General features: G+C 35.4%; 6 protein-coding genes across 6 annotated transcripts; 4 read left to right on the top strand and 2 right to left on the bottom strand.

The window, feature by feature from the left end:
* The first annotated feature begins 2793 nt into the window (after positions 1-2793).
* Positions 2794-3632, top strand: LOC125215078. The gene is made up of 2 exons (XM_048116386.1): positions 2794-2904; positions 3116-3632. The coding sequence occupies exons 1-2, from the start codon at positions 2849-2851 to the stop codon at positions 3372-3374; spliced, it is 315 nt and encodes a 104-aa protein (XP_047972343.1). The 5' UTR covers positions 2794-2848; the 3' UTR covers positions 3375-3632.
* A 343-nt stretch (positions 3633-3975) lies between these two features.
* Positions 3976-5389, top strand: LOC125215077 (zinc finger SWIM domain-containing protein 7). Its single transcript, XM_048116385.1, has 5 exons — positions 3976-4331; positions 4420-4441; positions 4527-4632; positions 4993-5100; positions 5175-5389. Exons 1-5 carry the CDS (start codon positions 4271-4273, stop codon positions 5274-5276), a joined length of 399 nt encoding a protein of 132 aa, XP_047972342.1. The 5' UTR covers positions 3976-4270; the 3' UTR covers positions 5277-5389.
* A 43-nt stretch (positions 5390-5432) lies between these two features.
* LOC125215076 (protein TRI1-like) lies at positions 5433-7389 on the bottom strand. Its single transcript, XM_048116384.1, has 2 exons — positions 6983-7389; positions 5433-5769 (listed from the first exon to the last, which is right to left on the bottom strand). Exons 1-2 carry the CDS (start codon positions 7289-7291, stop codon positions 5650-5652), a joined length of 429 nt encoding a protein of 142 aa, XP_047972341.1. The 5' UTR covers positions 7292-7389; the 3' UTR covers positions 5433-5649.
* A 3738-nt stretch (positions 7390-11127) lies between these two features.
* Positions 11128-13131, bottom strand: LOC125216542. The gene is made up of 3 exons (XM_048118283.1): positions 12562-13131; positions 11937-12284; positions 11128-11851 (listed from the first exon to the last, which is right to left on the bottom strand). Exons 1-3 carry the CDS (start codon positions 12994-12996, stop codon positions 11330-11332), a joined length of 1305 nt encoding a protein of 434 aa, XP_047974240.1. The 5' UTR covers positions 12997-13131; the 3' UTR covers positions 11128-11329.
* Positions 13132-16882: 3751 nt separating this feature from the next.
* Positions 16883-17344, top strand: LOC125215386. Its single transcript, XM_048116790.1, has one exon. It carries the CDS (start codon positions 16938-16940, stop codon positions 17259-17261), a length of 324 nt encoding a protein of 107 aa, XP_047972747.1. The 5' UTR covers positions 16883-16937; the 3' UTR covers positions 17262-17344.
* Positions 17345-18440: 1096 nt separating this feature from the next.
* Positions 18441-21329, top strand: LOC125209222 (endo-1,4-beta-xylanase 5-like). Its single transcript, XM_048108825.1, has 5 exons — positions 18441-18503; positions 18593-18815; positions 18904-19067; positions 19212-19310; positions 20094-21329. Exons 1-5 carry the CDS (start codon positions 18441-18443, stop codon positions 21219-21221), a joined length of 1677 nt encoding a protein of 558 aa, XP_047964782.1. The 3' UTR covers positions 21222-21329.
* The last annotated feature ends 2301 nt before the right edge of the window (positions 21330-23630 follow it).

Genomic DNA, 23630 nt, shown 5'->3' with positions numbered 1-23630 from the left:
TACTAACTGTGCCCATAAAATATGTTCTATGAAAATTACATGCTTTTATTCTTGGTAATTTTTTTTATTCTATCTCTCTCATACTATATCAATTGTGTATTAAAACTATACTATCTCAAAAGTTCTAGTATTTTTATAGGACGAGAGAGTATACTTCAACTATTTACATTAAATTCAAATTTTACACTAATTTTGAGTATATATCTCATAATATTTTGGCAATAGCAACACTATATACCCATATTTAATGTTATTAGTAAAAATATACAAAATAAATTTAAATTTTCAGTATGATTAGAAAAATATTTTTACACAAAAAATATACTCCATTTAGGTGTGTGAATATGAGATGGATGCCGCGAGTGGGCAAGTAAGCATTGTGAACGTTGAACATCTAGAAGCATGCCACAGAGAGTTTGGTAGTTTGGCCACAACCAACTCTCATGCAACACGTGGCGTGGATGTATTCATCTCTACTTTCTAATTTGCCAACTTCTTGTTTTTGTTTTCTATTTTGCCGACTTCTCTCTCAATTAATTTACTTTAAATTAATACTGAGAGCAATTTAAGGGGAGAAAGTAAATGAAAGAGTATATCATGTTTATATCTTCTTAAAAAGTGTAAAAGATCTTTTCAAAAAGCAAACAATTCCAAGAGGTGAAGGTATATTGAAAAGATAAATGCTTATATTTTAAAAGAGTAAAGGTCAAAATTGGTCGTGAACATATACTCATTTTATCATTTTGGTCCTAAACTTTATCTTTTGAATTTTTTGTTCCTGAACATATGAAAATTTAATCATTTTGGTCATCCGTCAATATTTTCGTTAATATTTAACTGTCAACCATTTTAATCACAATTTTAACCAACTTAAGCAATTTTTAATTATTCAATAACTCTTAATCAAAACTTTAATTATTTTAAGAAAATACTACCATTTCTCTCTGGAGTTGCTTGGAGGTTGTCTTAGCATTCTCTACGTTTATGAGATGAAACAGATGGATTTGTGGGTTCTCAAGGAGGAGAGGGAGTCGTGAACTAGGGTGGCATCTCCGGTCGCTCCTCGTCGCTCGTCGCTCGCCGGTCGCCGGCGCTGTCGAAGTGAGAGAGGGCGACACTTCCTCTTTATTTTAAAAGTCTTATTTTTTATTTTAAATGATAGTATATTCTTAAAATAATTAAAGTTTTGATTAAGTTATTGAATAATTAAAAATTGCTTAAGTTGGTCAAAATTGTGATTAAAATGGTTGACTGTTAAATATTTACAGAAATGTTGACGGAGGACCAAAATGATTAAATTTCCATATGTTCAAGACCAAAAAATCCAAAAGATAAAGTTTAGGACCAAAATAATAAAATGGGCATCTGTTCAGGACCAATTTTGACCTTTAGTTGCTAGATTGCATTCTACAAGAATGCAACGATAATATTTCAGTCAACATCTGTGTTAAACAAACAGCAAATCAACATTTAGAGTAAGTTCTTTCTTTTGTGATGAAATGCTTACAAAAAGAATATAGAACACGGGTTGGACTTACAGATTGCATCACAAAGAGATTATGTAAATACAAAAGCAAGTCAATCTTTTAAATTTTTAACTAATAAGATTACCAATTATATGAAAACTAAAAGAATGAAGTAATCATGAAGTAATTTATGCCTAATGCCTGCAAATGAAAATAGATTGTGCCGCTTCTCTCTCCCGCCAATCTCAAAATCAGTTATTTCTATTTTACCTTCTCTTCCATGGAAAGGTAAAGATACCTCCTCAAAATGGGAAAAGGTATAATGCCTTCCCATTTACCTTCTCCCTTGGAGAATGTTTTGCCATAAAAAAGAGAGGTAAATTTGGCCGTCATCATGCTTTACCTTCTCATTTACCCTTCTCTTGGTGTTGCTCAAAGTGCATGGGTGCATTGTTTATGAAGAAAGTACCCTATTGGTGTAATATTAATAAGAAGTTGTACAAATCTTATGAAGAAGAAAGTATGCTATATTTTCAATAAAAACTATCAATGCAACTTGAATTTTTTACAAAACTAGTAAATTTAACATAATTAACATAGTTCTCTTGGGATTCCCTTTTGCTTTTCAGATTATTCCAAAGCAACTTCAAAATAATTCACCAGAATATTACCATGAGTAGAAGTGTAGAAGTGTATAAGTAATGTGCTTTGTATTGTGTATGCACCGTACAAGAAAGGAATATGACAATTCATATGTATATAGGCACTGTACTAAAAATAACCTTATTTTTCTTTAGCATCAACCAAGTTCTCCTTTTATACAAAGGTGGTTAAAAGCATTTTTTTTTTCTTGTTTGTTGCTTAATTAGCTAACAGTCTAACACGGAGTATAATTTTAGACTAGAATACTAGTACTACTTCTTAATTAATCTCTTAATTCTAATTTGTTCTTTTTATTTCTTAATGAATAGTACTATTAATCATTCGACCACAAAAACAAATTTAGAATTAAAATAGATTTTTTTAAAAAAAATTCATAACTTAAAAAAATGATTCAGACGATGCAAATAAGAAGAATAAAATAAAGAGTGAAGATAAATGAAATGTGAGTTTAGGACCATAGATTGGTCGATCAATATCGAATCATGTCTTACTGAAAGTGACAATGTAAAAACTAAAAAGTGGTTTTGCATCTTGGAAACCTTCACCAGAAATATGACAACAGAACTTATTCTGTTTAATTTGTATGAAGGCATTTATGCATGATTAATGCCTCCACACACGCTCACACTCTTATATATAAGCTCACATAGCTAGGTTGTTTTACATTATAATATAATCAAATTAGAGTGAGCTAAATTTATATTTATATAAATTAAGGCATGGGCGTGACCACAGGAATCACCAACATGATGCTCATAATCAAGCCATTCCCACTGTAAGTATTTTACTACTATTTCATAAACTTCATTTTTCATTTTATACACATTTCATTTCATAAACAAAGATAAATAGATATTCACAAGATCATTTGAGCTTAGGCAGAATTTCCTTTATTTTGAGTTCAATAAATAATATTATCAACGGATTAATAATCTTAAATAATACATTAGCGTTTTAATTCCTTTATTTGGTGTTTATTAACCTAGACCGGGAGTGCGGTGCATGAGCAGCTTGGCAAGGCCGTGTAAGGAAAAAACCGCGGAGAAACAAGCGGAGGAGGGGCAGAGGACGGGGTGGTGGATGCCGGACCCACGTACCGGAATATATTTTCCGAGGGGACAAGAGCGGGTGATGGATGGTATCCCAAGCGGCGCTGCTTCGTTTGATTGTACCTTCTGGTTAAGGGCCATTGATGGAGTTGATGTTGATCATCATCATAAACAAGATCCATCATCGTATAATTAATATCTCAATTATCATCCAACCAATAACTCTTGTTTACTTAATTAATGGATGATCCCACGGTTCACTCCAAACTCAATTAATCTAGTTATCATCCAACTAATAAATCTTGTTTCCTTGAATTAATGGATGTCCCCACAGTTCTAAATAGACATGCTCTTTCTATTAAGTTGAGAGTACGAACTGGTACTTGATGTACATCTCATGTACTCATGTTAAAATAAGTATATACTCCTACTATATACATCAGATTTACTTTTTTGTTTTTTTTTTTTTAATTACAAGTTGCAAAGAACCTTCGTTTCCTTCACGAAAAAAGAGATAAAGAGAAGGGTAAAATATGAAATATCGCACTGATTAAAAGATCATGAATTTTATCAACAGTTGGCGGCGCGGAGACTTTCGGCCTTAATCCGCAAGCCCGATCGAGCAGGATTAATCCAATTCCTTGGATCCGCTATATTATTACACTAAAAGCGTTACATTGTTAGCCGATCTACATTATTAGACTACACAATTTACATTATTAGATGACACGTGATATTAATCTAACGGTTACATCACGAAATCCGATGACTGAGATAAGAAGTTATTGATTTGATCACATCCCTACATTAGTAATTAAGAAATCGGTATTGAAGGAATGTAAACTCGTCGATAATTTCAAGGATAAATATCGCATATAAATTCAAATAAAATGTTTGAAATTGGAACGAGTGTGGAAAATATCATCGATATGTACCACCACTTGTTTCTTACGGCCCAAATGGCCCAATGCACCTATATGATTAAGTTAAGGCCCCAAACACTTTTTTTTTTTTAAACATAAAAAAAACGTCCCACAGTTGTTTTTCATTGCAATCTCAATTCAAAAACTGTTTTCTTGGCGAAAATAGGAGATGAGCATTTCTAATTTGGTAGCGGAATCTATTTGGCAAGAGATTGAAGCAACTCACTCAGGTTCAAGAACTAGTTGAATCGATCAAATTTGTCAGTCCCTTCGTAAGTACTAGTTTTTATGACATTTTTGGTTATAATTGTTGAACAGTGAGCGATGATCAGCTATCAACGTGGGTATTGGTATTGCTGCTTCACTTTCATCAATTAATTCTTTGTGGCTCATTTATTTGGGTATTCGATTTGATTCCCCTACAGATTGCATTTTATATTCGGTAAGAATTTTGAGAGAGCTACCAGGATTTTTGATCAAGCCGGAGTTAAGAGGATTTCTGGTCAGCCCAGTGGCCGATCCATCTTTCAGGTTATCTCTCTTGTGTGAATAAGTTGGGGATGATTAGTCCAACTATATCTATCTGATTTTAGGCATTGTTTTGTTTATAGTGTATACTATTTGTCACTAATACCCATATTTGAATACTTCCCCCTGCTGACAATATGTGTCCCTCTTTGGATCGGCACCAGGGTTAAATAATGTAAAACATTGTATATGTACGAAGTTAGCTGAAGGTTAGTCGACATGACTTAGTAGAATGCGAGACATAGTAAAAAGTAAATGGGACATGTAATGGCAGACAAATTGTAAAGGAAAATGAGACACTTATTACCGGATGGCAAGGAGTATAAGTTCACTTGAATTTTTGGTAATTTGTTTTATTTTCAGGTTGTAGGAGAATCGAGGAAGAAAGAGGAATATCTTTGCTTCCCGGAACACTATTGCAGTTGCTATTCATTCTTCTATGATGTTATCAACAGAGGGGAAGAGCTCTGTGTGAGTATCTACGTTGTTTCTCTACTACTTCTACTACTAGTTCAGAGAAGCTTACAAATTGTTACTACTTTTAGTGTAAGCATCAACTAGCTGCAAGGCTTGCTGCCTCGACTCGGACATGCGTTGACGTTAAGGTTTCCGACGAGGAATTGGCACTGCTGCTCTCCAAGATCTAACACTCTAGTAGAAATCAAAATCCTATGTAATATGAAATGCTGCATTCAGTTTATGTTTTCTTGTTCCAATCTGCAACAAAATGTCTATTTATACAAGCTAGTTTCACCATTCACCATTTCTTTCCATAGCAAACATAAACAACACAAATCATTCAATGAAAGATGAACGGCAAAAGCTTGAAATATCAAGAATTCAGACGTTTGAATGATCCAAAAGGCAAAATTACACCACTAGGCGTAAGGATCTAGTGTAAATAAACAGAAAAATAAGAGCTTGTGTTTGCTAGTGTTTCCTAGTACGATAACATCAACCAACATAACACTTGATTTACATTAGGGATTCTCTACTTTTAAGATGTGCATGAGTGCCTCCTCACTTGAGAAAGTGAGGGCTGATCAACCCAGCAATCTCAAGGAACCCGACGCGATCCTTCCCAGCAAAAATCGTTTTCAGGTTCTCGTCACAGATGATAACCTTCTTGTTGGCTGGGTCCTGAAATCATGAGAAACACAAAGTCAGTTATTGACTAGTATATGTAAGAAACACTTGATGGGGAAGCAAAAATATAGGGGTGTTCACAATCAGTTAGCACTCCATTTTCAACAATCTAATTCATATTCTGGAAACCCTCAATTAAACATCTACCAATGCGGTGCAAAGACACACTTACATATAAAATCAAACCAAGCACATCAGACTTGAGAAGTTCAAACACAAGTCTCCCCTCCTTTAGTACTCCACAAAATACACAATTTATGGCTGTCACACAAAATAATCAATAAAAATGTAATTTTGACAGCTAGGAGTATAATTTAAGCTCAACAAACTTTTTGAGTTCTTTTACCATATAAATTGACTAGAGTTAACTATTGCCCTTGTACATCAGATACATCCTATAGCTAACACAACCAAGTAGCAAAAACTTGTGACCTGTGTGATGGATTTTGAAGTAAGACGGCCTCATACAAGACTCCCCCTCACTAAGTGCATAAAATAACCAAGCCACCCCCAGAAACTCAAAGCCAAATAGTAGCATAGCCACTAACTGCGGCTACTGATCAAGTATTTTTTTAATGGATGTAGTTTGACATCTATATTAGCAGACAAACACAGAACAACAAAAGTTGGTAATAAAGCAAAGGTCGACATAAGAAGTTTCTCTGCCAGCTTCAGCCCACACTTTCAAAGGTAAACACGCCTTACAATGGCAAGTCGTGTGTGAAACTTCTCCAAGAACCACCACAACAACTACTAGTTGCAACACCACACACAATATGTGAACAAGATAAGAGAATCAAATCATGTGCATAATATCAATAGTTAAGCACAAACTAGGCAAAACAAAACAGAAGCCCCTTCAAACAGATAACCAACAACATAAAATTTCAAGCTTAAGTATGTCAAATATATATTAGAATCAGACATTAAGCTTCATGCCAAATTTAATTCAACAAGCACATTAGCATATACATATACTTCACTCTAAAATGCATATTATATGAAGATTAGCAACAAATACATATCTTAAAATCACTATAAAACACACACAGAGAAACAGAGTACTAACGATTCTAGAACATTCCACTCTATCAACATCAACATCAACATCAACATCAATACCAAATACTAAGAGATAAGATAAAGTTTGATTAACAGAATTAGAGAAAATTGAGAAATAGTAGCGGCTTAATCCAAATAGATATACCTGAAGGTTTTGCGCCTTGATGTAAGCCCAAATCTCTTTAAGTGCTTGAGTGCGGGGAATCTCAGCCACGCCGCCGAGGAACGCCTGCATTTCCGGCGACACTCTCCGCGGCTTCATAATTCCCCTCGGCTCCCGCTTCTTCGTCTCAGCCTCCGTCTCCGTCGCCTGTTTCGACGCCGCGGTGATAGAAAGCGCGCGCAGAGGAAGCTTAGCCGGCGCGCGCATGACGACGGCGCCGGGAGACGCCTTGACGAACGACGCCGGTTGCGCCGCGAAGAAACTCGAGAAGACGCCCGAAGACACCGCCATTTTGTAGATTTCGATATTCAGCTACCGAAATTGCAAGTTTTGAAACGACTGCGACTGAAGAAGATAAGACTTCAAAAAAGTGTGGCAAAAGGGTTTCGGTTGGAGCTTATCACAGATGTAAATTGATTTGGGACCCGAACCCGAACCCGAACCCGAACCCGAACCCGGACGACCCGTCCAGCTTCCTTATCCGGTTCCATTTTTCAAATCGTTTTGTTTTAATCATTTTTTAAGCAAAATCCGTATAATTTAATTCAAATTAATGACGATAACAAAATTGCATCCAGTATTATTTACATTGATTTTATTATTGCTTATATTGTTTTTAATGAATTTTCTCAATTCATATTTAAACGTAAATTCACATGGATGTAGTAGATCTATAGACTAATTATTTGTTTTATAAAATCAAAAAATGTCCAATGTGCATATTTCACTTCTCTTAACTACAAAAAAGAATGCATTTGGCAAAATAAATAGGAGTATAATAAATACTCCCTCCGTCCCGGATAATTCGTCTCACTTTGATTGGGTATGAGTTTTAAGAAATGTAATGAAAAGTGAGTTGAAAAAGTTAGTGGAATGCAGGTCTTACTAACAAAGTGTGAGTAGGAATGAGTTAGTAAAATATGAGGTCTACTAACAAAAATGGTCCACTGTGAAATGAGATAAATTATGTGAGATGAATCGAAATGGAAAATTGAGACAAATTATTCGGACGGGGAGGGACTAAGTAATAAATCTGTACATGAGTAGTTAGCAGTTACGTTGATAGGTGGGCCCTGGTCCAATAGCTTGTCGTCTATTTACTTCTAATTTATTATTGGGCCTAATATTAATTCATGACTTTACAATTATTTTATGATAAAATATTTATTGCTAGAATTTTGTATCTTAATTCTCACAATTGACATCAATATGACAATATCATGTGTCTTCTTCCGTATTTTAACTGTTCACATCTCGGTTTAAATTTTAGAGATAGTTTAAAGCATGTAATATTATTTACCCATCTAAGTGATGTAACGCAATAATAATTTACATGGTTGAAGGTTTTCACGATTGTACACATCGAGATTTGCTTATGGGCTCATACTATCAAAATATAACGGGTAAATAGTAAAGTTGAATTGTGATACAATTAACCAACTTAATTGCCTCTACCGACAATTTTCACACATAGGACAAAAAAGTAAAGGAGATAGGATATTCATTTGTTTGTCAAATATTTTTGTCTAAGTATAGGAGATCATCTCTAGTAAAATAGAGTATTCTCTTTAGAAAGTTTTAAAATGACACGAATACTAATATAAAATTAATATTATAAGAGAGATAGAAAAAAAAGTGTGTTAGTGAAAAATGGATCCCACCTCATTAAATAGAGAAATTTCGTAAAATAGAAAGTTTCGAGTTTTAGAGAACGGAGGACACTATGATAATAATATTATAAATAAAATTAATATATTTACAAAGCTCTTCAATATGATTAAGTATTATTATAGAGAAAAATGGACTCTAATACGACTACGCGAGATAAAAGGAAGTGTAAAAACAAAACAATTTTGAGGTCACTCATCATCATCAAGCGAACGTAACCTCACCACCATAATCATGTCACGCTAGTATATCCTTTGATGGCAAATTTGCGATAGCTGAATAACTGTTGACAAAAAAATGAAAAGATTCTCTTACTCCGTTCCAACTAAGTTAAAATATTTTTTTGGACACATAAATCAAGAATTTTTTTAATTTTTTAATTATAAAAAAACTCAATTTAATTTAAACCTCACAAATAAAGAACACGACTCAACTTAGTTGAGACATAAGAAGTATGTAAGGACCTTCTTGAAAATTAATTGAAATCCCTTTTTTTTAGTGCATGCCTAAGAATCGAACTCAGCACCAAAATCAATTGAAGTACTTGTATAGACAAAAATTGCCTCGAATTTCTTATATATATACATGGCATCGAGTTATCAACAATTATTATCAGTACACCGTACCATGAGAAATTACTAAAAACTCAAATGTACTTGTTGCCTAGCCTATAATAGTATCTTTTTGATAAATACTAACAATGCTCGAGCCGCAATATAATCTCCAATCCATCGACACCACCAAAACCGAGGAGTAGAAAAGATTCAACAAACATATAGTAATCTCAATCGACAACACAATACTTTTGTCAAAGATTGAACACCCGTTAATTGCTCTAAGATATTATGGGACCCATCCGTCTTCTATCTCTACTTGAACATGGGGAAATCGCCCCTATAAAACATAGAGCTAGTAATTATTAAAGTAGTTAAATTAGCTGGTGGAATCTTAGTACAATATATTCTTCCTCAATTATTGGGAAATCTGACCTTTTGGGACTCCATAATAAAGACGAAGCTTCCTCACGTTCAGAATGGGACCAATGGGTTAGAACTTAGAAGATTAAGAAAAGCAGACATTGATCTTTTAAGGAAACAAACTAACAAAACCACCTAATTACAAGAAAATTCTAATTAGAAGAATGATTGATCCCCAGTTTTTAGCCAAGTGCTACATTGGTTTCTCCCTTATTTCTCCCTTATTTCTCCCTAACTCAACATTTCATTTTTACATCATTATTTTTTATATTATTTAATTTTCCCTACAAATGTATTTAATAAATAGACTAATAATGAACAATTCATCGTTGTATTAATCATTGGAAAATATAATACAACGAGAAAAAAAAAACTACAAATAAAAAACGCAAATAAACAAAGATTTAAAAAAAAAAATCTAAGACGGAGGGGCCGGAGGGGCGTCGGGATCGAGCCCCAGCGTACTCTGCGGGTGTTGGATGCATTTCCAGAGGGCCGCCTTTTCTTGGGGTCCCGCCGCCGGTGAAGTACAGCGTGTACATCTGGGTCAGATTGGCGACATTGCTCGAATAAGTGGCTTTTTCTAAGTCGATGACGGATTCCGACGCGACTTCCGACGTTGCGCCCTTCCCCTTCCGCCTCCCCTTCGCCTTCTTCACTCCCTCCGGGCGCTCGATTAAGAAAAGCAGACATTGATCTTTTAAGGAAACAAACTAACAAAACCACCTAATTACAAGAAAATTCTAATTAGAAGAATGATTGAGCATTCACATGAAGGTTTTTTTTTTGGTGATATTTAATTGAATCCCTTTTCATGGCTCATTAGTTTATAGTAGTGTATTCAAATTTAATTTAACTACTATGCATGTGAGCCTATGAAATCTATCCCAATTCTTTATCTATTTTGTCAATTACTATCATTTCAAACTTATAATTAAAAAATCATCCCAGCCAAAAAATAATTAAAAAATTATCCCAGCTAGAAAATAATTAAAAAAGTCATAACATAGTATAGTACTTATTGTGTCTGTGAAGGGTGCGACGTTACAAATCAAAAAAAGAATAAATATCTCACATGCAGAGCTTATATAATCAATTGAACATTCATACAAAATATCATAGTTTAAATAAGATTATTTATTTGCCTCAAACCATGTGATTACTAAATCCAACACAGCCCCACATTATTTTGATTCAAGATTGAATCGAATGATGTTGGATCAATCCTACCCCAAACGGTCAACAAATCAAATCTTCAAAAAGTCTACTCATTTTTCAAATATTTTGAAATGTTAGCAAACACTTGAGAAATTATAATACTTACTGTCACCTTGCTCAACTACCACATTTTTATTTTGTGTTGTCCATTAAGTTATCTTCTTCGCATTCTATTCATCTCTCACATCACATCCAATTAGTTCTTGTGAAGCTTGAAAGAGAATCCAATAAAACAAACCAACTTATAAACCAAGAAAACTCCAATAATATTCAAGATGGGTTTCATTCATTCTGCAATATTGATATATAATAAAATTACAACACCTTAATTCCTTTCCTCCATCTTACAACATCAGTTCACCATTATCAAACTCAACCTTGTTTACTACTTAGGCCGTGTTAGTATAGCAAAAACAGCCTACTCATATATATATAGACATTTGATGCAAGCTGCTTCCACTCTTCATCAATATTCTACCTTCCACACTACACTTCCCATGTCTTCCTCGGCCGACCTGAGCTCAGCCGGTGGGATGAAGCAGTCCACCGAGAGCCCCGGAACATTGAAAGCCACCTCCTCAATTGTCCACGCCTCCTCCATCCTGGTCTTAGTGTGACTCATCGCCCTCTCCCCAAACCTATAAAGGGTGACCACAGAGTGGCCTGAGTGAGCAACCATGACTCCTTCAACGGACCGGTAGTCATCCATGTACGAGTTGGTGGTGGTCTCCCAGTACACAGCCTCCCCACCATTGGACTGGATGCGCGTGAGATGGGAGTCCTCCATCTGAACGAGCAGCCCCGTCCTCTGGCTGAAGTACCCGAACAGCACGTGCCTGATGATCTCAGCTGGCCCTTCGCTCATCCCCTTGAGCGTGCGCTGATCAGCAGAGACCTTGAGGATGAAGCACTCCTCCCCGTTCACACTCTTCTCCCCAATGCACACTGCATTCGCAAACATAACAGCCGTGGTCCACGGATCAAGGCCCTGCACAGATAAAAACAAAACCATCACTACAACCAACCACAGTGAAGTTCAAAGGATCAATTGCGAAAGTGTGAAATGCACAGACTTGAAGGGCACGGCGCAGGGGCCTAACAGGGCCTTTTGCAGTGTGTGCACCGAGCCAGGGAGTGCGCCTCCACACGAGCTTCCCGTTGCTTCCAGCGTGAACTTTGCTCCCCCCGACTGCCAGCTCCACGTACCACATATCCGGATTCATCTGCCAGAGGACGAAGCTGCCCGACTCAGGGGCTCTCCCGGCATTCCTGTTCTTCACCACCTTCGTCGCGCTCTCGAACTCCGAGGCAATCATCTTTACCTTCCCTAGCGTGTAAGCATTCTTGATCAAGCTATGAGTCTTGTGCCCTCCTGAAGCTGCTGTGTATTGCTGCAAAATGTACTGTGCTGAACAAGTCTCCTGCAAAATTACAATTAACTGGTTACACAAATCCATTCACCATCTCTTCAATCAAAAAAATCAACTCAAATCTGTGTTTTGCAAGGTACATTCTCTTAGCACATATGATAAATTTAGTCAATAGAGAGAGAGATAATAAACGCATTCTAAAAATCAAATTGAAACTAAAACCCTATTGAAACTAAAAAGGAATCAACAACTCAAGCAAAATTGGCCACAGAGAAAGCAGGAAAAGTAGCTAATAATGGTTATCGAGAGAGAGAGAGAGAGATCATACAATTGGAGTGTCTTTAACACTGAGGTGAGGCAAAGGATCAATGGCGCTAACGTGCACCGGCGCGAGCGGCGCACCCATAACCCCAAGCAGAAGCCTCAAATCAGACGCCTTATTCTCACTAACGGCGGGAAGCGAAGGATTGCGGCTGAGCTGGCCCCGGACCCACTGCCCCAGCCCCGATCCCGCACGCTTCGACCCGACAATGTCCGCTCCATTCGGATCCGGACCCTCCATCAGCGGCGCCAGAGCCTCCCCCGCCGGCCTCAGGCTGCTCGATCTCGCAATCAGCGGCGCCTCAGGATTACTCGCGCCGACCTTCTTCCGGCGGAAAATGCCCGACATTGGCGAAGCGACCCGGGCCAGAGACCTCGCCGGAGATAATCCGCGCGCCACCTCCTCTTTCAGAGCCGAAAAGAAGCCTTGCCTCTTCTCCATCCTGCTTTATCTCTTTGTATCTAGATAGAAAAGCGAGGATTAAACGCATGTGCCGCCATTTGTCGATGCTCAAACAGAGCGCATGAGAGAAAAATTGGTAGTTAGAGAAATGAAGGGAGTGAAGGAATCGTTGACAGTAGCTGCAAAACAGAAACGGAAGTGAGAGTGTAGTGTAGACAGAGGGAGGGAGCAATGCTAATTTATTAATGTCCATATTATTGATATCGACCATTTCTAGTTAATCTCCTAACTTTTAAAAACTACGGTTAAGTTCACAATTTTAATATTTTTCTCAATTCTCCTATGACAAAAAATTTCGGCTTGCTAGGTGTATTAATTGACGTTGTTTGAATAGCTTAACGCTTTTGTCCGATAGTATAACTCAATTTGTCGATTCATATATAATTTCCTCAAAAATATGTAATTATGGGATAATTGAAAAAAATATAATTGACTTGAAATTGACTGTGTGGGTGTTCTTTTTTTTTTTTTTTTTTTTTTTTTTTTTTTTTTTTTTTTTTTTGTCAAAATTGTATTTTATTAATTTATTTATTAGTACTAGAGATCCTTTTTTAACATGCTTAACTAAGTACCCTATTTTGCTCTTCCAATTCTATAGAATAATTATGTTTGTTTGGTGATAAATAGGCAAATTAGTGTACTTTATTGTGGTATTAACTGCTGAACGCGTTTTCACTTTTCACCAATAAATATATACGCATTAATCGCATTTTTGATTACGTATCAATGCGTGTATGTGTAATAAATATTTATTCTTGACTGATGATTTTGTTGACTTTTACTATTAAATGATGAGATTGTGCATTGCGGGTTTAAGTAGTATTTCTTGATTTACTTCTGCTTTTTTTTAGAATGTGAATTTTTGTCCATAAATAATTTTGCTTAATTTGTCTCTGATTTTTGTGTTTGTTAATATGAGGTTAGTGTGTAAAATTTTGACGGATGGGATTTGATGATTGATTTGAAGCAGTTGATTTCAGAGTTGAACAATCTTATTGCACGTTATCGAGAAACTTGCTCAAAACCAAAGGATCGTTTCACATGTCAAAATTTGTAAGACCATGCAATTATAGGCATATTAATCAAAATAGAATTGAATACTAATAAAACATGCAGGGCATCTTGGTAATTAAATATATTCATCCTAGAGGATAATAAGTCATAGTCACTCCATTTAATTAAAATAATTTCACAACTTAATTCAAATAAATTATAATATGATAATGAGTCATAAGATCGTTTAGTACATTGATATGAGGTGCCATGCAAGTATTGAATTTACTCGAGCCCACCTAAGATGTCGAATAAAAGGCCTAAATTGTTAAACATCATTGTTAGGTGACGGGCTATTGTACATCTACGATTCAAATGGTAAAGTCCAGCCCAATTATGATCATGCTATCCAAAACTGGAATGCTGGAGTATTAAGTTCGTTCATGCATTTCTAATTTATTTATTGATAATATGTTTGGAATAGTATATATTTATACTACACATTTTTCTTTTTCTTTTTCTTTTGTGGGGGGAGCCATTCCTTCAAATTCACTAGTATACGAGAATGATTATTAATTTTTAAATACTTTGAATGATTCTTTTAACTATGGAAGATAAATGTTGCCCGAATTCATCATCTTTGAAACTATTATGTTCTTTATTGGCAGATCTAAGTTTAAAATTTTCATTAAATTCAATATTTGGAGTTGTCACGAATTCTGTGGAGTGATACCTCCGTCATTGGGTATGAGTTCATTAATAGTTTCCATCTATCATTCATTGTCAGCGACGACTACTGCACTATCTATAAACTTCTAACACTGTCTTATTTTATATACGACTATACAAGTTCTGTTTCATGGATCTACTATTGGCCTCAATTATAAACCCCTTTCTTTTACTTGTAGGTTTTATGAGTGCAAGAATTGAAAATATATTACCACTAATAAGATAAGATTAATTATATTAGCTCATAGAATTGATATACCGCGTGACGTCTAATGAAATTCTACAGTCTATAAATGTTGTTGTTTGTTTCGTGTTGGGTCTGATTTGTTTAATACTCCTACATTGATCTTATTCATATCCATACGCATTAAATTAGAGAAGTTTTAGAAGTTTATATACACAATTTGATTTTTTTTTGGTAATTTCAGCACATGTAAATTTGCAAACAAAATGAAATTATGTACTCCCCTAGTCTCCTACTACTGGCATTCAACAGAAGATACTTGGCCATCAAGATTCAAGGTTAAAAAAAAATCAAAATAAATTGTTTCATTATAAATAGCGAAACACAGAAACTCTGATTCTTTCACACACAGACACACGTAGTGAGAGTGAAACCATGAATTTCGAAGCCCTGAAAACGAGTATCCGACGACGATTACTTTGCTGATTGTCTCATCGCACTCGGCCGAAGCGAAGAATTGTCAAATTCGGCGTCCACCGATACCTCTAATTGCACGTCGGGTCACCAGTGCTCCATCTGCGGTGAGATCATCGCCACCGGTCAAGCGTTGGGCGGCCACAAGCGGAAACATTACGGCGGCGTTGTCAGAAGAAACAGAGGCCTTAAGAGGCGCGTGAATTCTTCCGACGGTGGAACCGTAGAAATGGCTCCGATTGTGCGCGGTTTGGTTTTAAAACTGCCGTTGCCGCCATCTTGATTTACCAATTCATCTGTTTCACCAATTTTTACTAACCAGTAACTAATTAATATCAGCGTTCTCTTTTCTTGTGATATTCGTTCAAATTAATGCTAATGAGGAGATAACTGTTGTTTATTTACTTTTTTTCCGGTTATTATGAATTTGCTTTGTGTTATTGGTACATAGTAGTACATTTTATTTAGGGGTAGGAGTAACTCTATCTCTATGCAAAATAATTATGAAATTAAATTGAAGTTATTGATCAATACTCTCTCTATATATTATAAATAATTTAAATATAAAAGATGAATGGAATGTGGGTCTTAAAATATTAGTAATAGTTTTATAGTAAAATGTGAGTAGAGAATAGCTGAAATTCTTATAAAAAATAATAAAAAGTAAATAAAATTTTTATTAATAGAAGAACGAATATGACAAAGTGACATTTTTATCGGTGAACGTATGTTGAAACATTAATCAACTTTGGCAAGAATATTTTCAATAAAATATATTTGAGTGAAACTATATTAGTTAATATAAAATGAGATTAGTACTATTTAGGTTTCTAAATGCGAAATAAAAAGTCACATTTTTGGAATCTAAATAGATATCCTCCGTCTTATGCTATTTGTACTTTTCTATTTCGATCCGTCCCGAACTCTATTGCATTATTTCCATTATAATAAGTATTAGAGTATTTATTAGTAAAATATTTGAGTTAATTAGATGTTTCCTTTATTATATTTGAAACAATAATCTAATTATACTAATTACTCGATCCTTAATTTACGGCCTAAAATAAAAAATTTGAGTCGCACGAAGGGCGTAATAAATAACGTCAGACGTATCTGAGCTTACAATTATGTCCATAAACTCGTGAAGGATATATAAGTCATTTTATTACGTCCTACATATATAGTGCGTCTTTCTCTTTGCTCGTATGAAAGTAATTCATTTATAAAATAATCTAATTTTTCTTTATTCAAATATCTAAAAAAAAGTGCAAATTGATTATATACATATAGTAAGTAATAAACATATTTTCTTAGAGGTTAAATATTATTTATGGTGTATTTTAATCAATGGAATTGAGAAAACAAAAAAAAAACAAAAGAGAATACAGCGGTTCGTCAGATAACCCGGTCCACGACTCCAACTGCAACCGGTCTAAAAAAACTAAACCATGTATATATATAGACATAAACATTGATACGCAGAAGAATCAGCCCAGAACCCTAATTTTATTGAGCAGCAAATTTGGGCGCCGCCGAAGCAATGGGGAAATCGATCAGATCGAAGAGGGAGAAGCGGCTGAGGTCGATTAGGAGGGAGATGGTTGAGCCGATTTACGACAAGAAGGACGCCGCCAAGCTCGCCATCCAGGAGGCCGCCCTCGCCGCTCCCAAGCTCCCAGTTAAGCCCACTCGCGCCGACGACGATGCCTCCGTCTCTTTCGCCGCCATGGAAGTTGAGACTGCTGCGGATGATAATCAGAGTTCCAAATTCCTCAAGCCTATTGGAAAGAAGCTCAAGAAGAAGATTAAGATTGCCAAGAAGAAGTCCCACGGCAAGGGCAAAATCAGAAGGAAAAATGTGTAATTTTGATGCTAGATTTCCCCCCTCTTTTGAAACTTTTTGTTTTGTTTTGATCTATTAATGTTTCGACACTACTTTTTATTGAATTGATGTGAGCTAATGGGATAGCCAATTTGTTGAGGAAGAATTGAATCTACTCATTCGTATATGCTTCATTGTCATCCAATCTGAAGAGGAGCTATAATGAATTGATTGGCATCGGTTAATCAAATTGAAGTGAAAGATTGATGCTTTATTACAACTCGAATCTAAGTCCATGGTGATTGAGGGAGATATGTGGTGTCTCGAGAGGAATGAGAGCCAATTACTCGTCCATTCTTTTTAGTTCAATCGTTAACTCCTCCTCGAGATAAACTGGGACAGAATACAGAGTGTTTTCATGTTTGGTGCTTAAAAAATGGATAAAAATATTAATAGAATAGATAATGGCTTTTTGAATTATAAATCAAAATTTTCAAGTTTTAAAAAGTTAAAGCGATCAAAAATCAGATTGACGTTGTAACAACTCTCGCTAAAAATCGTGAATTGATTTATTTGAAGTAGTCACAAAATACTGAGGTTCAAAACTATGCGTATGATTTTCATCTATCATCGTATTTCAGATTCAAAACTTTACGCAGTAGTGACAAATTAGCTTTTAGCCCCATAATAATGTGAATAGAATATGTAAGTAAAATGTAACATTCATTTATTAAAATTAGTAAAAGTTAATATCTTAACATGATAATATTAGATCTGTGAATAGAATAATTTAGTGAAATGTAACATACATTTATTAGAAAATATTAGTAAAAGTAAAAAGATCATCAATGGCTAATATCTCAACGTGACAAAATTAGACCATTGATAAAAATCTTGTCCAAATTTATATTCTTTTCACCAAGAATTTGATTCTTTGCGTATGGAAAATATTAAACTAATTAACCAAATGATCTAGATTGTGTAATCTACAATTATTGAAAATCTTATTGGAACATTAATTATCCCTATATAAACAGTATGTACATGGCTTTACCAATAAACATTCGATCAACTTCAACAATGGCAAATCATTTACACTTTTGTTTCTCCACCATGTTCATCCTGATTCAGGCCATTGGTAAAACTCATCTAACTCTATCTTCTCCTTTTGCAGTGGAATTTCATATGATTGAAAAACACAAAATTAAGCTATCTAAGTCCATGTGGGAAGTCTTCAAGTCTACGCTGTTGTGCCTTATGACCACAGTTACACACATGAGGCAAGTCTTTTTTATAAATTATATAGTACATGTGTGTGTGTGACAATAGAAAACAATAAATGGTTAAAAAAATATGATTCTTTATATTTTCAGTGTTTGGAGAAGCCTCTGAGCCCTCATTACAAAGGAGGTATAGTGGTGAATCCGGAATTCAACGAGGGATTGAAAGGATGGACGTCGTTTGGTGATGCAAAAATAAGGCATGAAGAAGCCAACGATGGCAACAAGTATATTGCTGCCACTGCTAGAAACCAAGCCCACCATAGTGTTTCCCAACAATTTGATTTTGACAAGGATAAGCTTTACACATTTTCTGGTAATTTTGATTAATTGATTTCTAAATAAAATGTTATAATTGTAAAGTTGTGATGGAAAGTGATTAAAATGGTTGATATTTTATGAAGCTTGGCTGCAAGTAAGCAAAGGCAGCTCTGATGTAGCAGCGGTTTTCAAGACAGCCAAGGGCTCGATAATCGCGGGCTGGGTGTCTGCGAAAGAGGGCTGCTGGTCCATGCTCAAGGGTGGCTTGGTTGTTGATACTTCTGGCCCTGCCCAACTCTATTTTCAGGTTCATTCATTTTCTTTTTTACTTGATAGTTATTTTTTTTTAGGAAATAATATAAATTTAAACATATGAAATTAATTAAAATTTGGTTGGATTACATATACTAGAGTAGTTGTTGATGGTCAAATTTTTCTTATTTAATGACAGAGCGAAAATCCAACAATAGATATTAGAGCAGACAGCGTGTCACTACAACCATTTACTCAAGAAGAATGGAAATTGCACCAAGATCTGAACATACAGAAGGTATATATAAAGAAATTTTAAAAGAATCAAGGTGATTTAGGGTTTCGTATCATGAAATTGAGGGTTTGGATTTGAAAATTGAGCTAGCAATTCATATCTACTATAGTACCACAAGAATGTTTGAAATTTAGAATTAGGTTTCTATTGCATATTCATCTAATTCAATTGTCTAAATTCTATCGCCAAAAGCAAATACTACTCCATACCTTCGCAATATTCATCTAATTCAACTGTCTAAATTCTATCCCCAAAAGCAAATATTGCTCCATATCTTTGCAATATAATAGTAATTTGTTTTCACTTTAAAAGTGTTTGAAAAAATTAGTGTAATATGAATATTATTTTTATAATTTTTGTATGAATCTAATAATTTAGTGAATGTTGTTCAATTTACCTAAAATATAAAAAAAAAATAAGAAGAAGAAAATGATGCTTTTGAGTGTGGAGACATGCATTACACATAAAAGCACATTAAATTCTACTATTATGTTTATTATGTTTGTTTGACTATATGATTTCCTTTTTATTATTTTTATCTGCCAATCACATTCAAATGCAACTCACATTTGAGTAATTTTTTCAATTTGCATTTCTTAAAAAAATGTACTTATAAAAGGACTTTTAATCGTTGACGAAGAAAGTATATACAAAACCAAACTCACTTTTCATTACATATATTTTTCAAACCGAAATAGAAAAATAAATCCACAATATTGTCCGTTTTTTATACTCCTATTTTGATACTCCATGTCTGTTAATTAGAGTCATTTGTAACTTTTGTAGGCGCGAAAGACAAAGGTGAACTTCCAAGCGGTGGACCAACGCAACCGCCCCATCCGAAACGCCACCGTCTCAATGAGCCTCCGCCGATCCCACTTCCCGCTGGGCTGCGCCATCAACCAAAACATCCTCCAAAATGCGGCGTACCAGAAGTGGTTCACGTCCCGGTTCCGCTACACCGTCTTCGAGAACGAGCTCAAGTGGTACTCCACCGAGCGCACCCGGGGCGCCGAGGACTACTCCGTCTCCGACGCCCTCATGCGTTTTGCCAAGTCCCACGGCATCTCCGTCCGGGGCCACAACATCCTCTGGGACGACCCCTCCCGCCAGCCCTCCTGGCTCCCCACCCTCTCCCCCGCCGACCTCCGCGCCGCCGCCGACCGCCGCGTCGACTCCGTGACGCGGCGCTACAGAGGGCAGCTGATCCACTGGGACGTCATGAATGAGAATCTCCACTTCGACTTCTTCGAGAGCAGGCTCGGCCAGGGCGCCTCCCTCAGTTACTATCTCCGAGCGCAGAGGCATGACCGTAAAACGGTGCCGTTTTTAAACGACTACAACACCATCGAGGAGTGCAGCGACGCGGCCTCCTCGCCCCGGAGGTATTTGGATAAGCTTCACGGGATCTGGAAGGGAGGGTTCAAGGGGAGCATAGGCATTGGCGTGCAGGGGCATTTCACATCTGCGAATTTGCCCTACATGAGGTCGGCCCTCGACATCCTGGCGACTGCCAAGGTTCCGATTTGGGTGACGGAGCTGGACGTGGGGCCCGGGCCGGATCAGGCGAGGGATTTGGAATGGGTCATGAGGGAGCTGCACTCGCATTGGGCGGTGAAGGGGATCGTGCTGTGGTCGGCGTGGGGCCCGCAGGGGTGCTACCGGATGTGCTTGACGGATAATGATTTTAGGAATTTGGCGACCGGTGAGGTGGTGGATAGGTTCATGAGCCAGTTCAAGGAGGAGGCGAGTGGGATGACGGATGCGGAGGGATTCTTTGAGGCGTCGGTGTTTCAGGGGGAGTATGAGGCTAAGGTTACTCACCCTAATGGAGAGGGATTTTCTAGTGTTGAAGCGATCAATTTGGTGCCGGAGAAAGCGTCACAAGTTTTTCGGTTTAACATTAGTGTCTGATGTGTTTATCTAAAGTACATAACACATAATACTACTGGTTAGGGGAAGTATTGTGTAAAAACTGCTTTGATGGTTTAGTTTCTTTTTTCTGATTAAGTTTTTTTAAAACACCTTGTTACTAATCAGAACAGTCCTAAAAATATTTAATAGCACTCCCTCCGTTCCATAGTAATAGGAGCGTTTTTCCATTTCCGCCCGTTCCATAATAGAGTCATTTCCCTTTTTCAGTAAAAGTCAACACATTTTTCCATACCTACTTTACTCTTTCTTACTTTTTTCTATCTTCATCTCTCTACTTTTTTACATTTTTCACTTTATTCTCTCTTTACTTAACTCACCTAACATAATTTTTCTTAATCTCCGTGCTAAAAATTTTGCCTCCATTACTATGGAACGGAGGGAGTACTATACTAGATAAGATTTGAACAACAAACAAACAATCCATGTTTTTATTATGTCCATTGATTTTTTTCCTAAAAAACAAACAGCTAAAAACTTTTTCCTAAATAAAACGCCTCTATACATGAGAATTGAATTACAGCAGAAAATGAAAAATAAAAGGGGCATTCCAATAATCAAACTCAGGGCCTCTCGCACCCAAAGCGAAAAACATACCACTAGACCAAATGCCCTCGCATGTTCAATATCGTAGTTCATAATTCTTATGCAGATTACAAATTCTCAAAATCATCAAGATTTTGTTTCGTTGCATTGAAGATCATTGTATAAATGGTGATAAAAAAATGTTATATCAATTAGTTGCATAAAAAGTTTTCAAACATTGGTTTGAAAGGTTCAAATATAATTGATCATACGTATGATACTTGACTTGCATTGAAGCCTTGCTTGGTTAATCTCTATACACTCTAATATCACTAAATAATCACCTTCTTCATCCAAATTAAAAATAAGTGAGGATACAGATTCAAGTTCTACGCAACTTTCTGATGGCTGCTGTAAATACTAATCAGCCTTCAAATGATTAAACACAATTAACTATGAGATTAGCACAAATGTCGGAAACTAGGACCACTAATCCAACCTAGAAAATGTCATTGTAACGAAGCAGTCCTCTAAAAATGGATGGAGATATATCATATATCAGGAAGTGGGCTGCTGTGGAGTTATACGCTGTCGTATTGGTTCAATTACTTCATCTATTTCTTGGCAATAAGTCTAACCCTTGATGGGATAGTATTCATGATATATTTGATCAATGATTTAATTAATATTTGGATCCCTTGCTATGGTGGTAAACACAGCAGGGGCTGTTGTGGAGTCATACGCTGTCGTTTCCAGCCTCAACTTTGACAAGCCTTGCTATTTTCAAATGGATTCAACATACAGCGCACTAACTAATCCACATTCTAAGGAGTAAATTTAAGTTGAACAATTAATAAATTTTATTTACATAACGACAAATTAAGAGTATTACTCATTTAATTTATGGATTATTTATTTTACTATTTAAAATTTCAGAATTTTGTATTGAATTGCATGGTCATTAGATTTTATTTAACTATTAACATTACGATAAATTAATATAATATAAATAAATAACTGTTTAAAATCATTGTAGTAAACAATAATTAGAGCTTACCGGCTGCCTTTGGAGTTATCAGGAGTATAAATTATACTGTATAATACTACATTTCAAGTAAAAGTTTATCAAATTTTGAAAGTCATTTTATATTTAAATATAGTAATATCAATTATAATATATTAATTTTACACTAAAAATTAATTTCAAAACGTAATTAAAACTCCCTTTGTATTATTCTTTAAACTATATTTAAGTGTGGTATTAGTATATTATAATTGAGAATTAATATTGTAAGTGATTTAAACTAATATTTTATAAAAAAAAAACTGATCTTATAATTTTTAAAATGGAAATAAATTCATATCATATTTTTTTGACAATCATGAAACAGTTAAAAATATTAAAATGTTAGTCATGTTTTTAAGTTATGAAATTGGTCAAACTTCAACAAAAATATGTGAGTTGAATAGAAATTATCACGAAAATTATAAATAGAGTTTTCAAATTCGATAAATTTTTAGTCCAAAACAATTTAGAAAGAAATTAACAACTCCCTTATTGCCACCTATAAGCTCTAGTTAATTGTGGTTTAAAATAATCTACTGATATTACATTATCTTATAATAGCACTACTAGTTAAAATAATTTTAAACGATTAAACTTAAATTGCTAAAATATTATATTCAAGAAATTATTACTTATACTACTAAGGAATTACTACTTAACAAATTATTAAATATACTGATTTTATTAGGGGAGGTGTGGAGGTGTGCAAATATTAATTAAATCATTGATCAAATATATCATGAATACTATCCCATCAAGGGTTAGACTTATTGCCAAGAAATAGATAAAGTAATTGAACC

This window comes from Salvia hispanica, chromosome 3, assembly GCF_023119035.1.
Source record: "Salvia hispanica cultivar TCC Black 2014 chromosome 3, UniMelb_Shisp_WGS_1.0, whole genome shotgun sequence".
Classification (NCBI taxonomy): domain Eukaryota; kingdom Viridiplantae; phylum Streptophyta; class Magnoliopsida; order Lamiales; family Lamiaceae; genus Salvia; species Salvia hispanica.
This window is presented reverse-complemented; position numbering and strand designations above follow the sequence as displayed.

Excerpts from the sequence above, each read along its gene's own strand:
- LOC125215078 (XM_048116386.1), top strand. The coding sequence starts at position 2,849 with ATGGGCGTGACCACAGGAATCACCAACATGATGCTCATAATCAAGCCA. Across the intron at positions 2,905-3,115 it reads ATAATCAAGCCATTCCCACT|ACCGGGAGTGCGGTGCATGA; the intron begins GTAAGTATTTTA and ends TTATTAACCTAG.
- LOC125209222 (XM_048108825.1), top strand. The coding sequence starts at position 18,441 with ATGTGGGAAGTCTTCAAGTCTACGCTGTTGTGCCTTATGACCACAGTT. Across the intron at positions 18,504-18,592 it reads CAGTTACACACATGAGGCAA|TGTTTGGAGAAGCCTCTGAG; the intron begins GTCTTTTTTATA and ends TTATATTTTCAG. Across the intron at positions 19,311-20,093 it reads AAGATCTGAACATACAGAAG|GCGCGAAAGACAAAGGTGAA; the intron begins GTATATATAAAG and ends TAACTTTTGTAG.
- LOC125215077 (XM_048116385.1), top strand. The coding sequence starts at position 4,271 with ATGAGCATTTCTAATTTGGTAGCGGAATCTATTTGGCAAGAGATTGAA. Across the intron at positions 4,442-4,526 it reads AGCGATGATCAGCTATCAAC|ATTGCATTTTATATTCGGTA; the intron begins GTGGGTATTGGT and ends ATTCCCCTACAG. Across the intron at positions 5,101-5,174 it reads ACAGAGGGGAAGAGCTCTGT|TGTAAGCATCAACTAGCTGC; the intron begins GTGAGTATCTAC and ends TACTACTTTTAG.
- LOC125215386 (XM_048116790.1), top strand. The coding sequence starts at position 16,938 with ATGGGGAAATCGATCAGATCGAAGAGGGAGAAGCGGCTGAGGTCGATT.
- LOC125215076 (XM_048116384.1), bottom strand. The coding sequence starts at position 7,291 with ATGGCGGTGTCTTCGGGCGTCTTCTCGAGTTTCTTCGCGGCGCAACCG. Across the intron at positions 5,770-6,982 it reads TCAAGGCGCAAAACCTTCAG|GACCCAGCCAACAAGAAGGT; the intron begins GTATATCTATTT and ends TCATGATTTCAG.
- LOC125216542 (XM_048118283.1), bottom strand. The coding sequence starts at position 12,996 with ATGGAGAAGAGGCAAGGCTTCTTTTCGGCTCTGAAAGAGGAGGTGGCG. Across the intron at positions 12,285-12,561 it reads GTGTTAAAGACACTCCAATT|GAGACTTGTTCAGCACAGTA; the intron begins GTATGATCTCTC and ends GTAATTTTGCAG. Across the intron at positions 11,852-11,936 it reads CCCTGCGCCGTGCCCTTCAA|GGCCTTGATCCGTGGACCAC; the intron begins GTCTGTGCATTT and ends TTATCTGTGCAG.